This window comes from Gasterosteus aculeatus, chromosome 9 (genome assembly GCF_964276395.1).
Source record: "Gasterosteus aculeatus chromosome 9, fGasAcu3.hap1.1, whole genome shotgun sequence".
Lineage (NCBI taxonomy): Eukaryota > Metazoa > Chordata > Actinopteri > Perciformes > Gasterosteidae > Gasterosteus > Gasterosteus aculeatus.
In genome coordinates, this window is record NC_135696.1 from 16,182,979 (window position 1) to 16,200,687 (window position 17,709).

The following is a 17,709-nucleotide window of genomic DNA, read 5'->3' on the forward strand; positions in this document are numbered from 1 at the left end:
CAGGGCTTCATTCTCTGAATGTAGGAGCCCTCCTTGAAGAAGTTCTGATTGGAGCTGTTGTTCTTGAGCAGGTTGAGCAGCAGCAGCAAACAGTCCTCCACCACAATACCTGCAAAGAGGAAGAAGGATCAGCACCAGCACAAAATATAATAAAAAACGTTTAATTGGAAAAAAAGGAGAGGGATTGCATTGACATCTTAAAATCACAATTCTGTATTCAAGATAAGGAAAAATGCTCCTTTTACCTCCATCGCTGCTGCCCTCTTCTGTGATGATATCTAGAAGACGCTCAAACGCGCTTTCAAACGCTACAATTTTCTGAATGGCAGCATTGCTTTTGGTAAGCTGCTGAAGCAACAGCAAGCCCTGCGGGAAGCGATAAAAAACAGGTTGTCACGCATCTGAGATTTAAAGCACTACAGGAGTTTTTGTGGCCATATTTTTGCCAGTGTGAGTTCGAAGGCTTTCAAAACACCGCAAAGCCATTAATGAAACTGATGGCATAACAATGCACAGCTGCGGAAATGGGAGTTACTTTGTCTTTAGTTGAAAGATAGTGCACATGTAACCGGGAACATGCGGCGCGTGTGTCCGATCGGTCCACACGGCGCCTTGTCGCATGAAGTCACATGTCGCTGCACCAAAATGGAATGATCGACCTCATTGAAATTAACGAGGGTCTGACAGCAGAGACAGGTACTCACATCGTTGCGAATCACTTCTCTGGAGTCTGCTAGCAGGTCCATCAATCTGGAAACACCTGACAATGGAAATAAAAGTAGCAGTTAAAAACTGGTAGAAGTGGAGATAGAAGACCTGGAAGTAAAACTCTACACCACAAAACAAGTGAGAAACTCACCCATGGGGCTGACTAGAATAATACCCTGGACCTGGACACCTTGGTTCTTCAACAGAGCGGTCAGCAGCTTCACCCCGGGCCAACGTACATGGAAGTCAAACTCCTAACAATCACGTCAACGGAGAAATGCATCAGGCAGATGTTTTTGGACAAATATAATAACTGATCTCTTGCCAAGTTCAGTACCTCCAACAGTGCGAGAAGCAGAGTCACATGCTCGGGGTCCTGAACAAACTGCTCGGTGAACTGGGCCCCCAGGTCATCGGACTGCTTCTGGGCGGTCTCATCTGCAGGGGAGATTGACCGATGAAAATAAATATTTCAGTGAGAGTCGGTTTAAGAAACCAGTTGGTTTGTCCGCAGCAATGTCGGTAAGCAGGGGAAACTGGATTTGCAACTTCTAAAAAACGTTTCTATTACTGACTTTATATTTGAAGCCATTGAGAAATGTGCGTGTGCTCCGGGTGATACTACTCAACGTGCCTTCTGGGAAAATAAAAAAGCGTGACACCCAGATGAAGGGACAGCTGCATGGGAGGGTGAACAGGGTGAGCCCAGTAGCCTGATCCAAGTACACACTTACTGTGGGACGAGCGGAGGGCTTCAAAGTGACGGACAGCACCACACTGAGATGCATTTTTATATGTTTTGATTTGGCAACTTCGCTCAGACCGTTGCCATAACGACTTTATTACCAGGCGAATGTAAAACCAAGTGATACAGGCTGAAATGGCACTTCAGCGCTGTTACCAACAATCCACAGAGCACAAAAGAAAAGAAGCTAGATACCAGTACAGGGAAGATTTTTGTCATTTTGGTGAACTGATTTGGGGGAAAACAAAGAGAAACCACCTCTTTTCACCACAAGAAGGGAAAAAGCAGGTATTAAAATGTGAGTGACACAAAGAAGCAGTAGGAAATTGACATAGTAACAGACAGAGGTTCAGGGATGTGATAATATTAGTGAAGCAGTCATTCACCACCCAAACAGCTTCCCGTCACTTCTCCAGTGCCCACTGATTTAGTGAAGTTAGTTAATATGTAGCAGTACATTAACTACGGCAGGGAGAGCTTGGTTTCAGTACTGACCAGGCGAGGAAGCATTCTTAGGCTTCCCTGAAGCAGAGATGGGAGTTACTGCATCTGCGAGGGCAGGGGGGGAGGGCAGAGGGGGTTTAACTCCTCACCCGAAGGTCAGCTGTCATTTCAACCACTGAAGTGTAGAATCAGCTGACTGATTGTTGTGCATATTTGACTCGATAAACATCAAAACACAGCATGGAATAATACCAGATATTTACAATCTGTGTACATGGTGCTCTTTGTACACATCCCAACCTAAATACCCCATATGATTTGCAAGCGGGGTGAGGGGGGGGGCATCATGCACAGTTAAAGAGTTTTACCTTCTGATTCATCTGTAGGGTTAAAACATGGAAGAGAAAAGAGAGACGATAATCTTTACATGAAGTCGCCACTCAGCACGGATACATAATTAGGAGGAATTATCCTTAAACGCTAACAGGCTAATTTAGGCTGAATTCCATATTTTATAATACCTTGCTCTTCCTCCTCATCATTGCAGAGGATGTTGTACAGTGTGTCCAAAGCATAGCCGAGGATTTCAGAGTCAGACCTGTTCAGGTGGCAGAAAGAAGGAGATGGTCAGCGTTTATTGTTACTCAAGTCACACAGAAACACAATAAACTACATGTACATACCTGTCAGTTTGCAGTATATTAACCAAGTGATCCATCGCCTGTGTGCCAACTTCCAGGCGATATTTCTACAGAAGACAACAGGTCGGGAAGGCCAGGCGAGTTTATTAGTAAAGTACAATTCAACAACAATGCAAGTCACGTGTCGTATGTCAAAAGGAAATATATAAAAAAGGGACATAATAAAAGTATTGACTTTAACTGTACTGTTTGTTTTTTTTAAAGCTTGGGTTTGGAACAGTGTGATATATGAATGAATGATGCCCAATATAAATTCACAAAAGTAACGTAAGAATATATAAGAACAGTTTCCTTGAGGTTAATTCTGGATACGTTGTGCATTAAAATATGCTGTAGACACCAATCAGGCAAATGATCAACTGGTGACACAACAAGAAAAAACAGAAATAACAATCTGTAACACTGTCATCTTTCTTCTGAAACAGGAAGCAAACACAGCGTGTGGCATCACTGTACATTAATGTGCAACACTGTGCCTTCTAAACCCTTTATCCATGCCTGATGAACCCATTACTCATGGTTGATTTGGCAGGCAGTAAAAAAACTGGACTGAACGGAGAGGTGTCTATGCAGAGGTTTTGAATTCTCAGTAGAAACAACATAATTTAGCACAACCACAGACTAAAGTATGTAAACACCTTTCTAAAACAACTAACCATTGTAACCTTCATTAATGTATCATTATCTAGACTGCATTAGGTTAAGATAGGTGCACTTAATACACTGACAAATAAGTGTATTTGTACTGCTCCCGTTTCCAATGACTTTAGGTCAATACTTTACCTTAGAGAGAGACTTGAGAGCCCGGACTGCATCTCTGCGGTCTTCCAGGAGCGTTGACGAGGCTACTCGGTCACACAACTTGTGGATCTGTCAATAGAAGAATCTTTATTGATTTGTTATGCCTCATATACATCCAAGTGAGAATATCTGTATTTACATGTCTTAATAGTTGGGGCTGTTTGAAGGTTAGCAAATGTAATGTTACCTCCAATATTTGTAAATGACTTGAGGAAAGTCATTGCTTAATATGGCGACTACCTGCAGAAATATTTAACTGGTTCCATTGTTTTAATTCAAGAAGCCCACCTCAAAAGAGAAAAAAAGAAATCGTATTCAGATTCACTCAATTCTCTTCGGAAAAGAGCAAGAAACTACAATGGCTGTGAACATTACACCGGAGAATGGGACAAGATTCACTTGACAACACAATACATTGAGTGCAAATACCACTCAAAAACTAATATTGGGCAATGGGTGTTTGGTTAGACTACACTTTAAAAACAAGTAGTGAAAAAAACAGCTCTGATGGGAAAAAGTCTCTTGAAGAATGTCTTGTACATTTCAAAGGAGAGGACGTTGCCTCTCTCAACAGCTGTAATAGCAATGTCTGACGTGGGTTTGTTACCCTCCTGCGATGCCTGCAACACTCTGGATGCATCACATATGCTGCTGTGTCTTTCCACATGTGTCGTTTCATGCTGGGATCATAGTCTGGGGATACAATACTTTTATGTATTTGATATCACCATAAATTGAATATATATTTTGTTTTGCAGTTGAACAAAAAGCGCCTTGAAGAAGTCACCTTGGACCTTGGATGGTGGTGATGATACATTTTATAGACCAACCTTTAAATTGAGATGACAATCAGCAGTGAGAGCTGTGGACCTGCTTGACAACACACAGCATGGCGAAGGCCTGTTGTTTATGTGGTACTAGTTGCAATTAGTTCAGTTGAGATCATTATCCATGTTGCCAACGTCCTATATTTATATGTCATCATATGTGACACATTAACAAAATATTTCAATGGGCTTTAAGTTTAAACATTGCAGGTCAATTGTTGAAATTGCCCAGCTGCAGTTTGTAGTCAAATGTTTGAACAAAGATGGATTTAACCATTCAAAGTGCATCTGAAACGTCCAACTATCTTCATTCTTCTGCAGTTCAAATGGTGACAATAACTCTCACAATGTCATTAGCGTTAATTATATCAAGAACAAATCGTTCCTGGAAACCTGGGGAAGACCCATTATGCTAAATACTGGACATAAATATATTTAGCTTCTGTATTACCTTATGCCCTTTGTAAATAAACATATAACGTTAGTACACAGGCCAATACTCCTAAAACCTCATAGTCTTTCTTTCATTCATTCGTTACAGTGCAGCTCACGTTATACGTGGAGAAAACACCTGGCGTGTCAGATATGACAGATATGCTACGTTAGCTAATTAGCCTCCTGACTAGCTCGTTGCTCTGGTTTTAGGAGGCCCCGACCTCATATAATTCGTTCTGAAGGTTTTAGCCAGAGAGTAAAGAAATACCCGCGAGGTTCATTTCAACACGTCTCAATTGCTGACGTGTTTGTGGCGTTACAAGTTTGTCAGGCGCAAAGCGGTGGTAGTGTTAGCTAGCCGCAGCTAGCCGCAGTTAGCCAGACTGGTTTCCTACCGTCTCGGCTCCGGACGGCTGCGGCCCGGCTGCCTGCCCACCCATCACTCCTCTCAAGAAGTTCATCCTTACAGACGTCCTGTCGGTGCCGTAATCAAAGAAGCCCCAGACTCCCCCCTCCCCTGGTCCGTGTAATAACTATGTGAATATTAAAAGGAGAAAAACTACACAATGATGATTTTTGTACACTGTGTGGTCGACCCCGGAACAGAAATGTGAGGACACTGCGCATGCGCGCAGACGTGGCGCTACGTGGCTGATCAGAAGACAACTGAGTTCACTTATTTAAAGGGAAAGAAAAAAGTAATCGATTACGATGCGCGTGAAAGATCATGCACCAAAGCAAATGCCCCTTCATACAATTATGATTGTACGAAAGATTATATAAATACAGCAATGGAAGAATGATGCATAATAATAAAAATAAATATAGTAAAAGTTAAGGTTTTTAATCAAGAGGAAAAGTGTAGTCAGTTAGATATGAGTATATATTACATATATTTGTGTTTTTCAATGGCGAGCGGATTGCAGATTTTGTGCCCCACAGCTCTACCAACCTGCCCCAGAACCCCACCCCTCCCTCCCCCAGCCCATCAGGGGTTCACGCCTCTGTATCACCCTCCCTCCCCCCTCACCAGCATTAACCCTCTCTATTCTGGAGAGAGACTCCTTAAAAGAAACCCTCACAATGATCAGCTGATCAGCACAATGCGGATCTCTGGTGTTCACTGGTCCGGTGTTCACAGACATCTTCAACACCTCCCTGGAGACATACCACTTACCAGCCTGCTTCAAGGCCTCCACCATCATCCCTGTTCCCAAAAAGCCCAGGATCACAGGACTTAATGACTACAGGCCCGTCGCCCTGAACTCTGTAGTCATGAAGTCTTATGAACTGTTAGTTTTATCCCACCTGACGACCCTCACTGACCAGGTCCAGGAGGGCTGGGCCCACTACAAAGACAGGTCTGCAGACGATGCTGTCAGAATGGAACTCCACTTCATCCTCCAGCTTCTGGACTCCCCAAGAACCTACGCCAGGATCCGGTTTGTGGACTTCAGCTCTGCTTTCAACACCATCGTCCGGTCTCTGCTGCAGGACAAACTCTCTCAGCTGCACGTGCCTGAAATAGAAGGCACCATTCGTGCCTGACACCTGCAAGTGGATCGCTCACTTCCTGTCTGACAGGAAGCTGCACGTGAAGCTGAATGAAACATGGCTCAGGCTCTCGATCCATCTGCACCGGTTCCATGCCTTTTTCCACCGATCACTCCCTTCACACTCTACATGCACATACACTTGTCACTTTCTGCTCACTGGTGCACTTTTGAACTTTTTATTTAAAATCCTCTTACAGTATGTTGTCCTTGCACCATGTTGTCTGTCTTGTTGTCCATTATCTCATTCTCTGATGTTATGCACCAACCGCCAAGTCAAATTCCCTGTATGTCTGACATATTTTGGTAATAAATGTTCCTGATTCCTGTAGGTATAAATCCATCAATCTTCTTGGCACACTGCTGGGTTGATTAGTAGTAATCTATCAGACAAGAACATCATATTTTTTTATGATTTAACATCAAGCAAACATGACTGGTGTCGTCAAAAGGAGCTACAGCCCCATCCCATCTGGCATATCAGCTCACCAGTTACTCATTGTGCTGTTTAGCAGCCTGTTCCTGTTTTTCCACTCACTGGGCCAAAGTATCAGGCTGTTTGGCTCGGTTTCCCCCACACTTAAAATGAAACCAGATCATTCACATTCACGGAGTAATTCAAGGAATACATTATGCTGATGAAGTGATTTGCATTATATACAGAGTGTGAAACAACACTTGAACAAGACAAATGAATGAACTAAACATACAAGGTGTCACCACTTGCTTAAAAACATTTCTCCGTTTTCTTGCAGCAATGGACCTGATAACATCAGCAGCTGTTTTTTTCTTCTGATAGGAAAGACAGGTAAGACTGGCTTCACCAATCATTCAACATTTTTTTGAAAACCACATTTCAGGAGATGTTTTTACAGGCGACTGTCATGACAGTAGCTACCTCGGATGTCACGGAGAGGGGGTCATTTTTCAAATTGGGAAAATAAATGTTGATGACAAATTGATACTTGAGCATTTCGGGCTTCATACTACTACAAGAACGATTGTTAAAAGTTCAAGCCTTTTACTAAAACATCTAAAAATGATGTAATCGGAGTAAAGCCCAGAGGACAGTTTTATGTATTAGTTAAAAAGTAATTTCAATAAATAAACTCCCAAATTGGAAAAATGATTCATACTGAGTTTTCTAAGGAATCAGGAAACATTTATTATACGTCAGCCATACAAGGAATTTGACTGGGTGGTTCATGAGAGGCCGAGACCTCCTAGTGGGCCCTACAAAACATTCAACGGGAAATCAAAGCGGTCCTGTCTTGACTCAAAGATTTGGTCTTAAATCAAGTGAAACATCATCTTGACAGTGACTATCAGAGATATATATGGACATGCTGGAGGAAGAGACAGATTAATACACCGACATTTCATAAATAAGTTGCAGGAATGAGGCTGTACACGGTCTTCTACATCTAGTTAGTCACCATGTGTCCAACGAGCAGTTTTTTCTACATCCATCCTGTCTAGATTGCAGCCTTCTTTTTTGTCATTGTGTGTCGACATGTTACCACTGCGTGTAGATGGATAGAATAAGGTGCAACGTAGCAAACAAAACGAGGAATCGCTCACGAAAAGCAACGTTGAAAGCGGTGACGCAGTATCACACTTCTGGCTTTGGTGAAAGGAGCCGACACATCCTGTTCTTCAAGAGTTACGTCCGTGGAATCGCCCCTAACTAGAGTAAAAAACATGAAAAATCCAGTTATACCAAAGCTATAAAGTTATACCTAACCAAAGCTTCAGCTGTCAAACCCGCAGCGGGGTTGAATTACAAAACCTGTTCCGAGTTGTTGGTTTTGGCAAACTCGCTGACGTCCACAGCAACAGCTCGTTACTTCAAATATCTTTAAAGAATGAACCTGCAAACATGACAAACAGTGTGGGTGGTGCTGATATCAGTAGTTTATTGTATGTTAAGTCCAACACATTCAAAATGGAGAAAAAAAACCCAAAACGAAACAAAAAAGATTCTCCACCTGCAACATTGTTGTACTAGCAACAAGTAAACACCGTAAAAGTAAGATTTACAGCCAACTGTTTACCACACCTGCTAAAGCCAACAAGGAACCTCTATTTCCATTCAAAAGGGACTGGAATGATTCACAATGAGGATCCACTCAAATTAATTTTCAACCACAGGAAAACACTTTTTTTTCTTCTTTTTGCAGGTCCTTCAAAGGTTTGGTTTGGAAAGGGGGGGGGGGTACAACCTTGGTGAAATGATCAAAACTAGATGTTTATCCGAAACATTTTGCCACCATTTAGATGTGGAAAAACACAAACTTTTTGACAAAGAAGAGCCCATCATGCTTTCCAGCCTCTGCATTGACCACTGTTGTGTAAAAAAAAAAAAAATTAGTATAATTGCAGTCAAGTGCTTTAGCTAAGCAATTAACTGACAAATAAACATTCGCGGTAGATGTATAAATCTGAAACGGTCTGTTAAAATCAGGAGGCAAGGATCAAAGAGCTGTAATCCTTCTGTAATATTCGGTCAAAGAATGTTGGTAACAAATGCAATATCTCCATTGAAAACTAATCTCCCATCTGAAAATCTCATCTCAACTACAAAAGAGAGCAGCTGGGCATCACCGTGGAAACTGGATTAAATATGCCATGTTTGTACATCCAATCTGGTTTTAACTGCAAGACGGCAAATATTATTCCACGCAGATAAGATGAGCACTTAATGGTTTTTCTCTGCCAGATAAGGAATTTGTAGAGTCTGTGTTTCAAAATTACAGATTGTCCCAGAAATATTGTAAATAGTGCAAGATCACCAGACAAGGAAGACCTCATTCGTGTATTTGTCCAGAAAAATGCTACATTGATTTCACTTCCCATCAGTGCAAGATAACAAAAAAAGAAAAAGAAAAGAAAGCTCGCGTTTTCCTTTTCAGCTGAACCCAAAAGGTCTTCCCTCCGTACCGAGTGGTAAAAGAAAATGCACCAGAGGCAAAGAGAAACGGAACTATGGCATTCAAATCACACTTGCCTTGAAAGGGAAAAAAACGGAAAAAAACACAAATAAACACAATGAATAATAAGCATATGAAAATACAAATGCATAAATGGCTAGAAAAGTGAGCACAATTATTTGCTAGTCGGTAGACTGGAACAACGGCCAGCCCAGCCACACGGATCTTTACAAAATTGTTACCGAGAAAAGAACAGTCTGACAACTTTTGAGTCCGGGGATTTACTCAGGTGCTACCGCGAGTCTCCAAAACTATGGTCAAAATGAAAGTATCAACAACTCTGAATCACATCGTGAGACAATTGCCTTTTCCAAACCTCAGGTCACTGGAATCATTGTGGTGTACGGCCATGACTGGTAAACAAAGACGCAAGAATATTCCCACATTACCTTTAATGTACCTACTTTTAATGGGTGTGGAGGGGTGGAGGAGGAGGGGGGGGGGTTGTTCTTCAGATAAACCTCTCAACCATTTAACAACAGAATAGGAGGCACCTATTGTCTCTACAAAACCCAGAACAGACACGATACGAAACAAATGTACAAAACTCACAGCAGATCATCTTAGGTAGTAAAACAGTACGGAAAAATGAAATATGCACCTGAAAAAAATTACCTAAATATTCAGAATACTGCAATTTTTTTTTCTATCTGATCCCCGGAAAAAATTGTTCAAAATGAGCAGCTCCATAATCTGAGGCAGAGCGCCTCGAACCGCTTTGCTCTAGTAAGACTAGAAAAGGTGAAATAGAAGGCACCATTCATGCTTTTATCAAGTTGAGAGAAATTAAGATACACAGAAAACAAAACATACAGTAAACTATGATTTCTGCCGTGCATTTATTCAGTTACTCCGCACCTAAGAGTGGAAGGGAGGGAAGAAAGAGAGACGGTGTCGTCCATCCCATTTTTGCGGTCTAGCTGGCAGGGAAAAGTCCAGGATTTGAGCTTTCTTTCTTTTATTTATAAATGAGGAAAAATATAATGTAGATTTGCTCGTCATCATGTCCATCCAGCAGTAATTGAAGCTTGTTTTGGGTCAAAAGTGAGAAAAGTACATTGGTCACAGCAGACAGGCTGTGAGCGAGGCCTGCCCCGGAAAGTCGTGTCGCTTTGAGACTAAACAGGTCCCTCCAGCGGCGTTCCAAGCGTGGATGTCAAAGTAATATGACAAAAGTACCCATTAGTGCATATTGATGAGTGCATTATGCAATTTTTAAGCAGTGGTCTCTCAAAAAGGAAAAAAGTAAAAGGCAAGCCTTTCTCCTGGAACTGCGCAAAATTTGCATCCCACTTTTATCCAACAGTAACGGGCAGAAAACTACCATATAAAATGTGCAATAGAGGGATTTCGTGAAGCAGCGCCCCGGTTAAGTCAAGGCATATAATCTCTTTTCCAAATGATGGGCTGTGTTATCGTAGTTAAAAGTCTTATCAGTCCCTCCTAATGTGGCAGATTACTCCTGGTTGGTTCGCCTTTTTTCCACAAATTTACAAATTAAAGTTTGTGAATTCTTGAGATACCCGAAAAGGATGCTCAGCTCACAAATAATAAGCGCATTTTTTTTTGTTTGCTTATTTTGTTTTGTCTATTTCACAAACAAAAAAGGTTGACAGGCTGTGTCACATTCCAAAGCAAAGAGGGAACAAAAAAATAAAAATAAAACATAAACCAATATATACGTTCATACATGAAGATTTCTTTTCGTTAACGAGAACGGTTGAAGATGAAGAACGCGGTACTACTTCCACACTGCAGGTGGTGCACTCCTCAGCGGCGCTGGTTTGTGAAGCGACCCTCTCCCTGGCCACCGGAGCCTCTTCCGGAGCCCATGCCAGGTTTGGGGGCCATGCCGCCTCGAGGTGGTGGTCCCCTGCCGTCCCGCATCATTCCACTTCCCACGGCGGGTCTGGGGCCTCCGGGGCCTCGCTCGTTGCGCCTCATGTCCCGGCGGTCGTCTCCTCCCCGGGTCTCTCGCTCGCGCACCGCCCTCGTCTTCTTCTCCTCCACATTCAGGCGCACCTCGCCTCGGAACATGATCGGCTGCAGGGGGAAAACCACAGTCAATTAGTGACGAAGCCGGCTCGGGATATTTCCCTAATGCATTTCACCACCCACATCGTTCACTGGTTTGCACACACAAGTATGTCAACCTTTCCCAGATACCGCATTGATCAATCAAATATGTAAAAGCATACATTGCTTGAGGATTACTTTGTAAAACTCTGCTTATTCACATATTCAAATCAACCAGGCTATAATAAATAGGGCAGTTGCTTTTGTTTCAATCAATTTTAGTTACCTTTCAAGCTGGATTCATTTGTGTAGAAAGACACAAAAAGTGTTTGTTTTTAAACTCAATGCTATAGTTTGCATGACATATCAACTACGGACAGGACAATATGACATTACATGTGAATTTAAAACAGACAAGGGCTTCGGGTATTTCCTGTGGGTTTTTACCCCCGACTGTCAAATGTGTGTCACCAAACCACCACCAAAAAGTGGGTAATGAAGTTTCAATACATGCCCCTTCTACCTTCGCCCCCAGGATTCTTTGCACCGGGTCGGAGTCGTCAAAGACCACAAATCCAAAGTTAGGAAGCTTCCCACCAACGCCCTTGGTGTTGATCCGCAGCTCCACAACAGTTCCATATGCTGTAAGAAAGAAGGTGTGTAACTATTCATCCCCACTAAAAAAAAAACCCCTTATTTTTCATGTCGTGGAAAATTCATTAACAAAGAGTTGCTTTTTCTGAGGTAACTTACTCATGAAGAAGTCTTTGAGCTCGCTCTCATCAATGTCATGTGGGAGGTTGCCAACAAAAAGCTGGTGACTGTCTGGGTATCGGACAATCCGCCTGTTGTCCATCTCGCCGGGTTCAACATCTCGGCCACCTGCAGGTCAGAACAACGGCCAGATCAGCTCACACGCGTAATCTGCATTACAATCCTTAAACTAGAATGATATTCTTAACGAGCAAATTGGGAAAATCAAAGATAGGAATATAGATTCATTTAGATGTGACTTAAAGGATCATGTTTACCTTTGTTAACAAAACTCAAGTGTGGTTTCCCTGTTTGTGACTCCAAAGACGCAACACCATCTAATAGTGACAGAGTTATAAAACGTAAGAACAAGTGTAAAATAAACAGACACTACGCCCAATGGAACGAGCGTTGTTATTACCAGGCCTGGGACCCCGCTGAGTAAAGGTCGGTCTGTCGCGTGTGCGCTGGTCTCTGGACCGAAGAGGTGCTGTCTGTGTCTCCGTCTTGCCGTCTATTCTGGCCTGAGTGGGGGAGGAGCATTGCACAAAGAAAAAACACATCAACATCCTGGTCTTCATTTTCTTTTACATAGTGACCCAGAGAATCTGTTAATTCACCCCGCTTTGAGCTAGTTTTGCATTTCGGTCTCAACTCTCTCATGGCACTTCGCTGCAGTCAGTATGGCACACAGTTCTGTCAAAAAGGGGCTCTTTGCACAAATTTCCTCTATTGATGGTGTTGACCATCATCAAATAATCAATGAAAGGTATGATTGAAATAAAAACGTAGTTCCTTATATAGTGAACCCGTTCTAATGTGCTCTTGAGACCTAATGTCATTTGAAAAATTCAATAGTATGTTACCTGTGAGCTTGGAGCTTTAACAACATGGGGTGGCATTCCAGAGGAGGGGACTGTGCCGCTGGGAGGCAGGTTTTTACTGGTCACAGAAGCCCACGAGAAAGTCTGAAGGATGCATTAATCCCAGTTAACAGCAACAATTGCTTGACACCTTACTCGAACATTGGTAGGTGCATCTTTGGGCATGTTACTGCACATCATGAAAACATGGATGATATGGGACTGGACTGTGCATCACAAAATGACATGACATGTATAATAAAGAAACTTCTTCAAGTTTCATAATAAGTTCATAATAAAAAAAGTGTATTGTTTAATTTATACACAGAGGTTCAATCTGGTGCTGCTCCAGCCCGCTGTGACATCAGGTGCTGGTTTAATTTAAATTGCTGCACCAAACTAAATTAGGGACACTCATTAGGCTCTTCAGTTTATATTAGATCCAAGATCCACTGAACTGCCGACTAATATGGCCGCTGATGATCTCATTCAAGGAAACCACTGAGACGTAAACCAGATACATCAGGCTAACCTTGGGAGGCTCCTGGGTGTTTGGTGGGGATTCCACAGGGGCCGGTGATGGAGCTTTCTCCTCAATCTCTTCCTGAACCTTCTCATCTACATCAGGCTTTATCTCCTCTACTTTGGGCTCTGGTTCAGGCTCTGGCTCAGGCTCCGGAGCTGGCTCCTCCATTGGCTCTTCTACTCCATTACTACGGAGGACAAATCTGCATGAGGTCACTTTACACACATTAAATGAAATGTCAAAAGCCTTTTTGGAAAAAAAAGGTCATAACAGAGTGATATTTATTTGAGATCAGATGACGTTTGAGCATACGAGACAGGATGAGAATCATAATAAGTGGTGCTGTTGGGGCTTTCTTGAAGTGGCTCAGGGGATGGTTGCCTCTCCTCTTGCTCCTCTTCAACTTCCTCCTCTGATTCTAAATTAGAATAAGAAAAATATTTTGAAAATGACCAACCTAACATTTAAACATGTAAATGTCAACTATCTATTAATGTCGTACCTTCATCAAGCTCAGCTTCAGAGTCTCCAAAAACCTCATCTTCATAACGGAAAATGTCATTGTGGACGTAGAACTTATTCGCCACCGAACCCTATGGAAATTTGCCAGGCAAAAGAGTCCTTTTAAAAAATTAAAGTCAATGACAACTAATCAAATGGACTAAAAAAAAACTCCAGATACCAGCTCCGTCCACAATTTCCATTTATTAAGCCATAAATCTTAAGAAATGAGTTGATATTATCACTCAACCTGAATGTATGTTAATAGTACTAAAAGGTAAAGGGGTACTCACTTCTGGCGCAAGCACAAATGTTTGCATAAACTTCCTCATGGGCTGACCATTGTTTGAAAGTTCTCCCAGGACTTGCACCACTACTCCATCACTCAGTGTGGCATGGGCATCGACATGCCTGATCTTTGTGTGGCACTCACTGAACTGCAGGGACATGACCTTCTTGTGGATTTCCTAAGAGATGCAAAGACAATTAGATCAACTCAAAAATTAATGAAGAGAAAAGGAGGAGACACATTTTTCGAAATCTGACTTCCACTAATGTCAAGAATTTGAAGTCACAGCCAGAGCGTCTACATTCCCAAAAATAATTACTCCTCTCAACCTCCAAACCAGTTATTATCTTTTATGTCCAACTCAAACATTTTTTTTTAACTATGTTCAATTTCACCACAGTGAATAATATTGTACCACATACCTATTCCTTCGTTAAAATCGTATTATTAGGGCAGAGCACTTACCGCTTGCCCGTACACCGCTTCTGCCAGCTTCCCGGTTGGGTCAAGTCCTCCATGAACATAGGAAGAATTCCTCCCATAAAACCTAATGGCACAACAATAGGAAGGTCAAATCGCCTGAACAAAACCTAAACGTTTAGTTAATTCCACATCACCTATAGGTAGTTACCTGTGTAGGAAATCTGGTGCCTTGTTTAAGAGTGTGTAATACTGCCTCACAAACTCCCGCCCTACAAGCAGGGGACTCGGCTTCTCCATCACCATTTCTTTGGTAGACAATATTAAGTGCTGTAACAGAAGATAGACATGGAATTCAATGTAGTAAAGACAAATTGTGGTATTATAGTTTTTTTCAGGAGACAATTTGACTGCATAATATAAAGGAGGTTTCTAAAACTGAAGGTAAATATTGTATTACTTGGTGTGACTACAATTAAAAGTGCATTAAAAAAAACAATCATATAGTTAAAAGCACAAATTTCTGAAACAGTTTTATCAAAAAAAAGTTCAACATTTCAACTTGCATAACAGTTCGATTTGTTGCAAAGACCATGTTATATAATTTCACCAGGCATATGAAACAGCAACCGTGTGTAGGATACGGTTTGGAAAATGAGCTCAGTCAGTAAGATCACTACCCTAAACGTTTAGGCAATATTCGGGAAGAATACTTTATTTTAGTTTTTATAAACGTTTGTTATACCTTTAGGTAAACAACAGTTGCGTTTGAGTAGATAGTAGGAACGTTGCAGGAAGAACAAAAGGTCAATCGCATCTCCTTTTACAGAAACAACGTCTCACTTTGTTGTCCTAATAGTTTTAGTTTTTATAACACCAAATTTCATCGTATTGCAGAATTAAGACAGTTGAATATTAAGCTAGCTGGCTAACACACTAGCGAACACACAACTGCGCCATCGCGTTCATCCAATGAGACAAAGAAGGAAACCGGCTGTAAATAAAAAAGGGAAGCGATTGACGCAGGTTCTCAAAGTTTGGCAGCAGAGAGCCATGTGTACTGTAATTAAATTCCACTTTAAAACACTAAGTTAACGTTATGTCACACATAACATACGAGTTACACATATGTATGTATCCCTTTGTAGACAAGTGGCCTACTGCATGAGTTAGTCAGGCCTTTCATGTCGAATGCTAACAACATTTAGCCATTTCTCGCATGCAGTTATATTATCCAAATTATATGACGGAATCATAATTTGTATTGCAAGTAGTTCCCCGTCTTAGGAATGACGCGCCTGTATTGTCAACTAGGTCAACCTTTTCTGGACTAGGAAAACAACGGAGGAAATACAGTCTGAACTAACGTTACTGGCCTCCCTGCTGTCATCTTAAATGGCTAACGTTAGCCGGCAAACAGAAAACCCACGCAAAGCTAGCGACATGCTAGTTGAAAAGCTAACATTAGCTTAAGCTAACTTGTGGCGTCGTCGTTTTTCCTTCAGCCAGCTCACATTTTGCAATATTGCAAGATAAATATATTTAAACACATAGTTACTGTCGACAAACACAGACAGGCGGAACTTGACAAGGCATAACTGCTGTACTAACACACAAATACAACTTGCACGCTGATAGCAAGCGGTAAAAAAGAAATCACCAAGCCGACACAACGTGAAGCTCTGCGATAGCCGTGTAACTACACCGATAAAGTGGCGATGAGCCTCAACAACCGACTCCTAATTTCCAATCATTTGTATCATAGTCGATATAACTCGTATCTATTATAAAGTTGCAACAAACTTTAAAATAAATTAACGTTACCCCCAACTTTAGCCAGCTACATTGACTGTCAAAACCATTTGCAATGAAACAAATTGAGTGCTAGGCTAGCTCAAAGAAAACAAAGGAAGGCATATTTGACCAATTTACCGGCCATTGTCGATCTTTAAGTAAATATAATAGCTAACGTGGGCTTTTGTACAGTAGGGGGTGGCTAACTGGATTGCAATGGTATGCTCCTACTACGTTACCGGTCTATCGAGTCGGTCGTGGTTTTGCTAACGTTAGCTAGACAATGCAGCTAGCTAACATTTGCTCGTACGGTTAACGCTAGCTTGCCAACCGTCTCATAGCCTAGCATAGATGAGGCTTACTTACCGTATGAAAGACCCTATCTATGTAGACAGAATTGTTTGTGATGAATATCTCCGAGTAACCGGCTGTAACCTGTTCAGAAATATCCCAGGGGGGGTGGGGTACTAGTGATATTTCCCTCGCTTCACTAACTAACACTTTATGATCTCTGCAGTCCCAGAGATTGCAGATTTAAAGTGATAGGGTCTATTTATTGTTATACCCCTGCGATCTGGGGCTGGGAACCCCCGTCACAAAGATTCAGCCAATGGACTGTTTACACTAAGCAACTTATATTATGACGACAGAAGACTAACCCCGCCTCCAAAATGTTATACTAATGCTGTCCGAAATTTTTACTTGACTGTAACAGTATTGAACGTTACACTCGCTACGCTTTTTGTTTTTCTCCTTCATATTTCTGATTTCAAGGCCTTTCTCCGCCTGCTTTTACGTAGTCTGCACTTTGTTAACTGCGAGGTATTGTTTTGATCAACTAGCCGCGTTGTTGTTGTTGTTGTTGTTGTTGTTGAAAGAATATATAAGAATATAAAAAAAGATATAACAATGTGCTTACGAATCAACAACAACATGGAGAGAGTGAAAGAGAAGCACACACAACCCACAGATACTACACAAGAAAAAGGGAAGTTAGAGGTTGTGGTATTATACACAAATATGTGGTTTGTAATGTGATGACACCAGGAGATAAGGATGCAAAAGGAACGCTCACTTTACAGTTATGGGTCGACTATAGATACAATTGTTGTTGTACTTGTTTAGTATCAAAGAAGAATGTTTTAAATACAATTAAAATATTCCAATACATGGAACAATGGGAATATTCCACATATTTCAAATAGCTTATCACTATTGCGAGTGAGTTTTACAAGTCTAAGTGTTGAGCGCCACCAAGTGGTCAAAATAACTTTGTGTTTTACTCCTTTGCTTGTGTCCCAGGCTAGATTAGAACGGAGTAAATCGACCATCATAATGGAGAC

General features: G+C 41.6%; 2 protein-coding genes across 10 annotated transcripts in view; both read right to left on the bottom strand.

Annotated features, from left to right (window-relative positions):
- The window catches only part of uso1 (USO1 vesicle transport factor), a 14,026-nt gene extending 8,641 nt beyond the window's left edge, over positions 1-5,385 (bottom strand). For 2 of the 6 annotated variants that reach the window (XM_040186128.2, XM_040186125.2), the window contains exons 1-11: positions 5,057-5,316; positions 3,382-3,468; positions 2,581-2,645; positions 2,419-2,495; positions 2,266-2,277; positions 1,949-2,002; positions 1,046-1,146; positions 860-962; positions 705-760; positions 246-366; positions 1-109 (exon numbers count right to left, since the gene is read on the bottom strand). The exon at positions 1-109 is cut by the window's left edge and continues 70 nt beyond it. In XM_040186128.2, the coding sequence (XP_040042062.2) occupies positions 1-109; positions 246-366; positions 705-760; positions 860-962; positions 1,046-1,146; positions 1,949-2,002; positions 2,266-2,277; positions 2,419-2,495; positions 2,581-2,645; positions 3,382-3,468; positions 5,057-5,122 (851 nt within the window). In that variant the 5' untranslated portion in view covers positions 5,123-5,316. Of the gene's footprint in view, positions 110-245; positions 367-704; positions 761-859; positions 963-1,045; positions 1,147-1,948; positions 2,003-2,265; positions 2,278-2,418; positions 2,496-2,580; positions 2,646-3,381; positions 3,469-5,056 lie in introns of all 6 variants that reach the window. The other 4 variants (XM_040186131.2, XM_040186130.2, XM_078109099.1 and 1 more) reach the window with 3 other exon arrangements.
- A 2,725-nt stretch (positions 5,386-8,110) lies between these two features.
- Positions 8,111-16,979, bottom strand: g3bp2a (G3BP stress granule assembly factor 2a). 4 transcript variants are annotated; one of them, XM_040186143.2, is made up of 13 exons: positions 16,733-16,979; positions 14,784-14,902; positions 14,618-14,699; positions 14,157-14,330; positions 13,865-13,955; positions 13,675-13,780; positions 13,369-13,549; positions 12,840-12,941; positions 12,395-12,497; positions 12,252-12,311; positions 11,974-12,102; positions 11,744-11,862; positions 8,111-11,247 (listed from the first exon to the last, which is right to left on the bottom strand). In XM_040186143.2, the coding sequence occupies exons 2-13, from the start codon at positions 14,876-14,878 to the stop codon at positions 10,975-10,977; spliced, it is 1,515 nt and encodes a 504-aa protein (XP_040042077.2). In that variant the 5' UTR covers positions 14,879-14,902; positions 16,733-16,979; the 3' UTR covers positions 8,111-10,974. The 4 variants fall into 4 exon arrangements, with proteins under 4 accessions (XP_040042077.2, XP_040042076.2, XP_077965227.1 ...); XM_040186142.2 differs by having other exon boundaries at positions 11,735-11,862; positions 16,733-16,976; XM_078109101.1 differs by lacking the exon at positions 16,733-16,979 and adding an exon at positions 16,606-16,646.
- Between the last annotated feature and the right edge of the window lie 730 nt (positions 16,980-17,709).

What these genes read in the sequence shown, in the direction of transcription:
- g3bp2a (XM_040186142.2), bottom strand. Translation starts at nt 14,878, where the DNA reads ATGGTGATGGAGAAGCCGAGTCCCCTGCTTGTAGGGCGGGAGTTTGTG. An exon ending in CATTTGTGCTTGCGCCAGAA is followed by an intron (nt 13,956 to 14,156) that starts GTGAGTACCCCT and finishes AAATTTCCATAG; the next exon opens with GGTTCGGTGGCGAATAAGTT. An exon ending in ACACCCAGGAGCCTCCCAAG is followed by an intron (nt 12,942 to 13,368) that starts GTTAGCCTGATG and finishes TGCATCCTTCAG; the next exon opens with ACTTTCTCGTGGGCTTCTGT.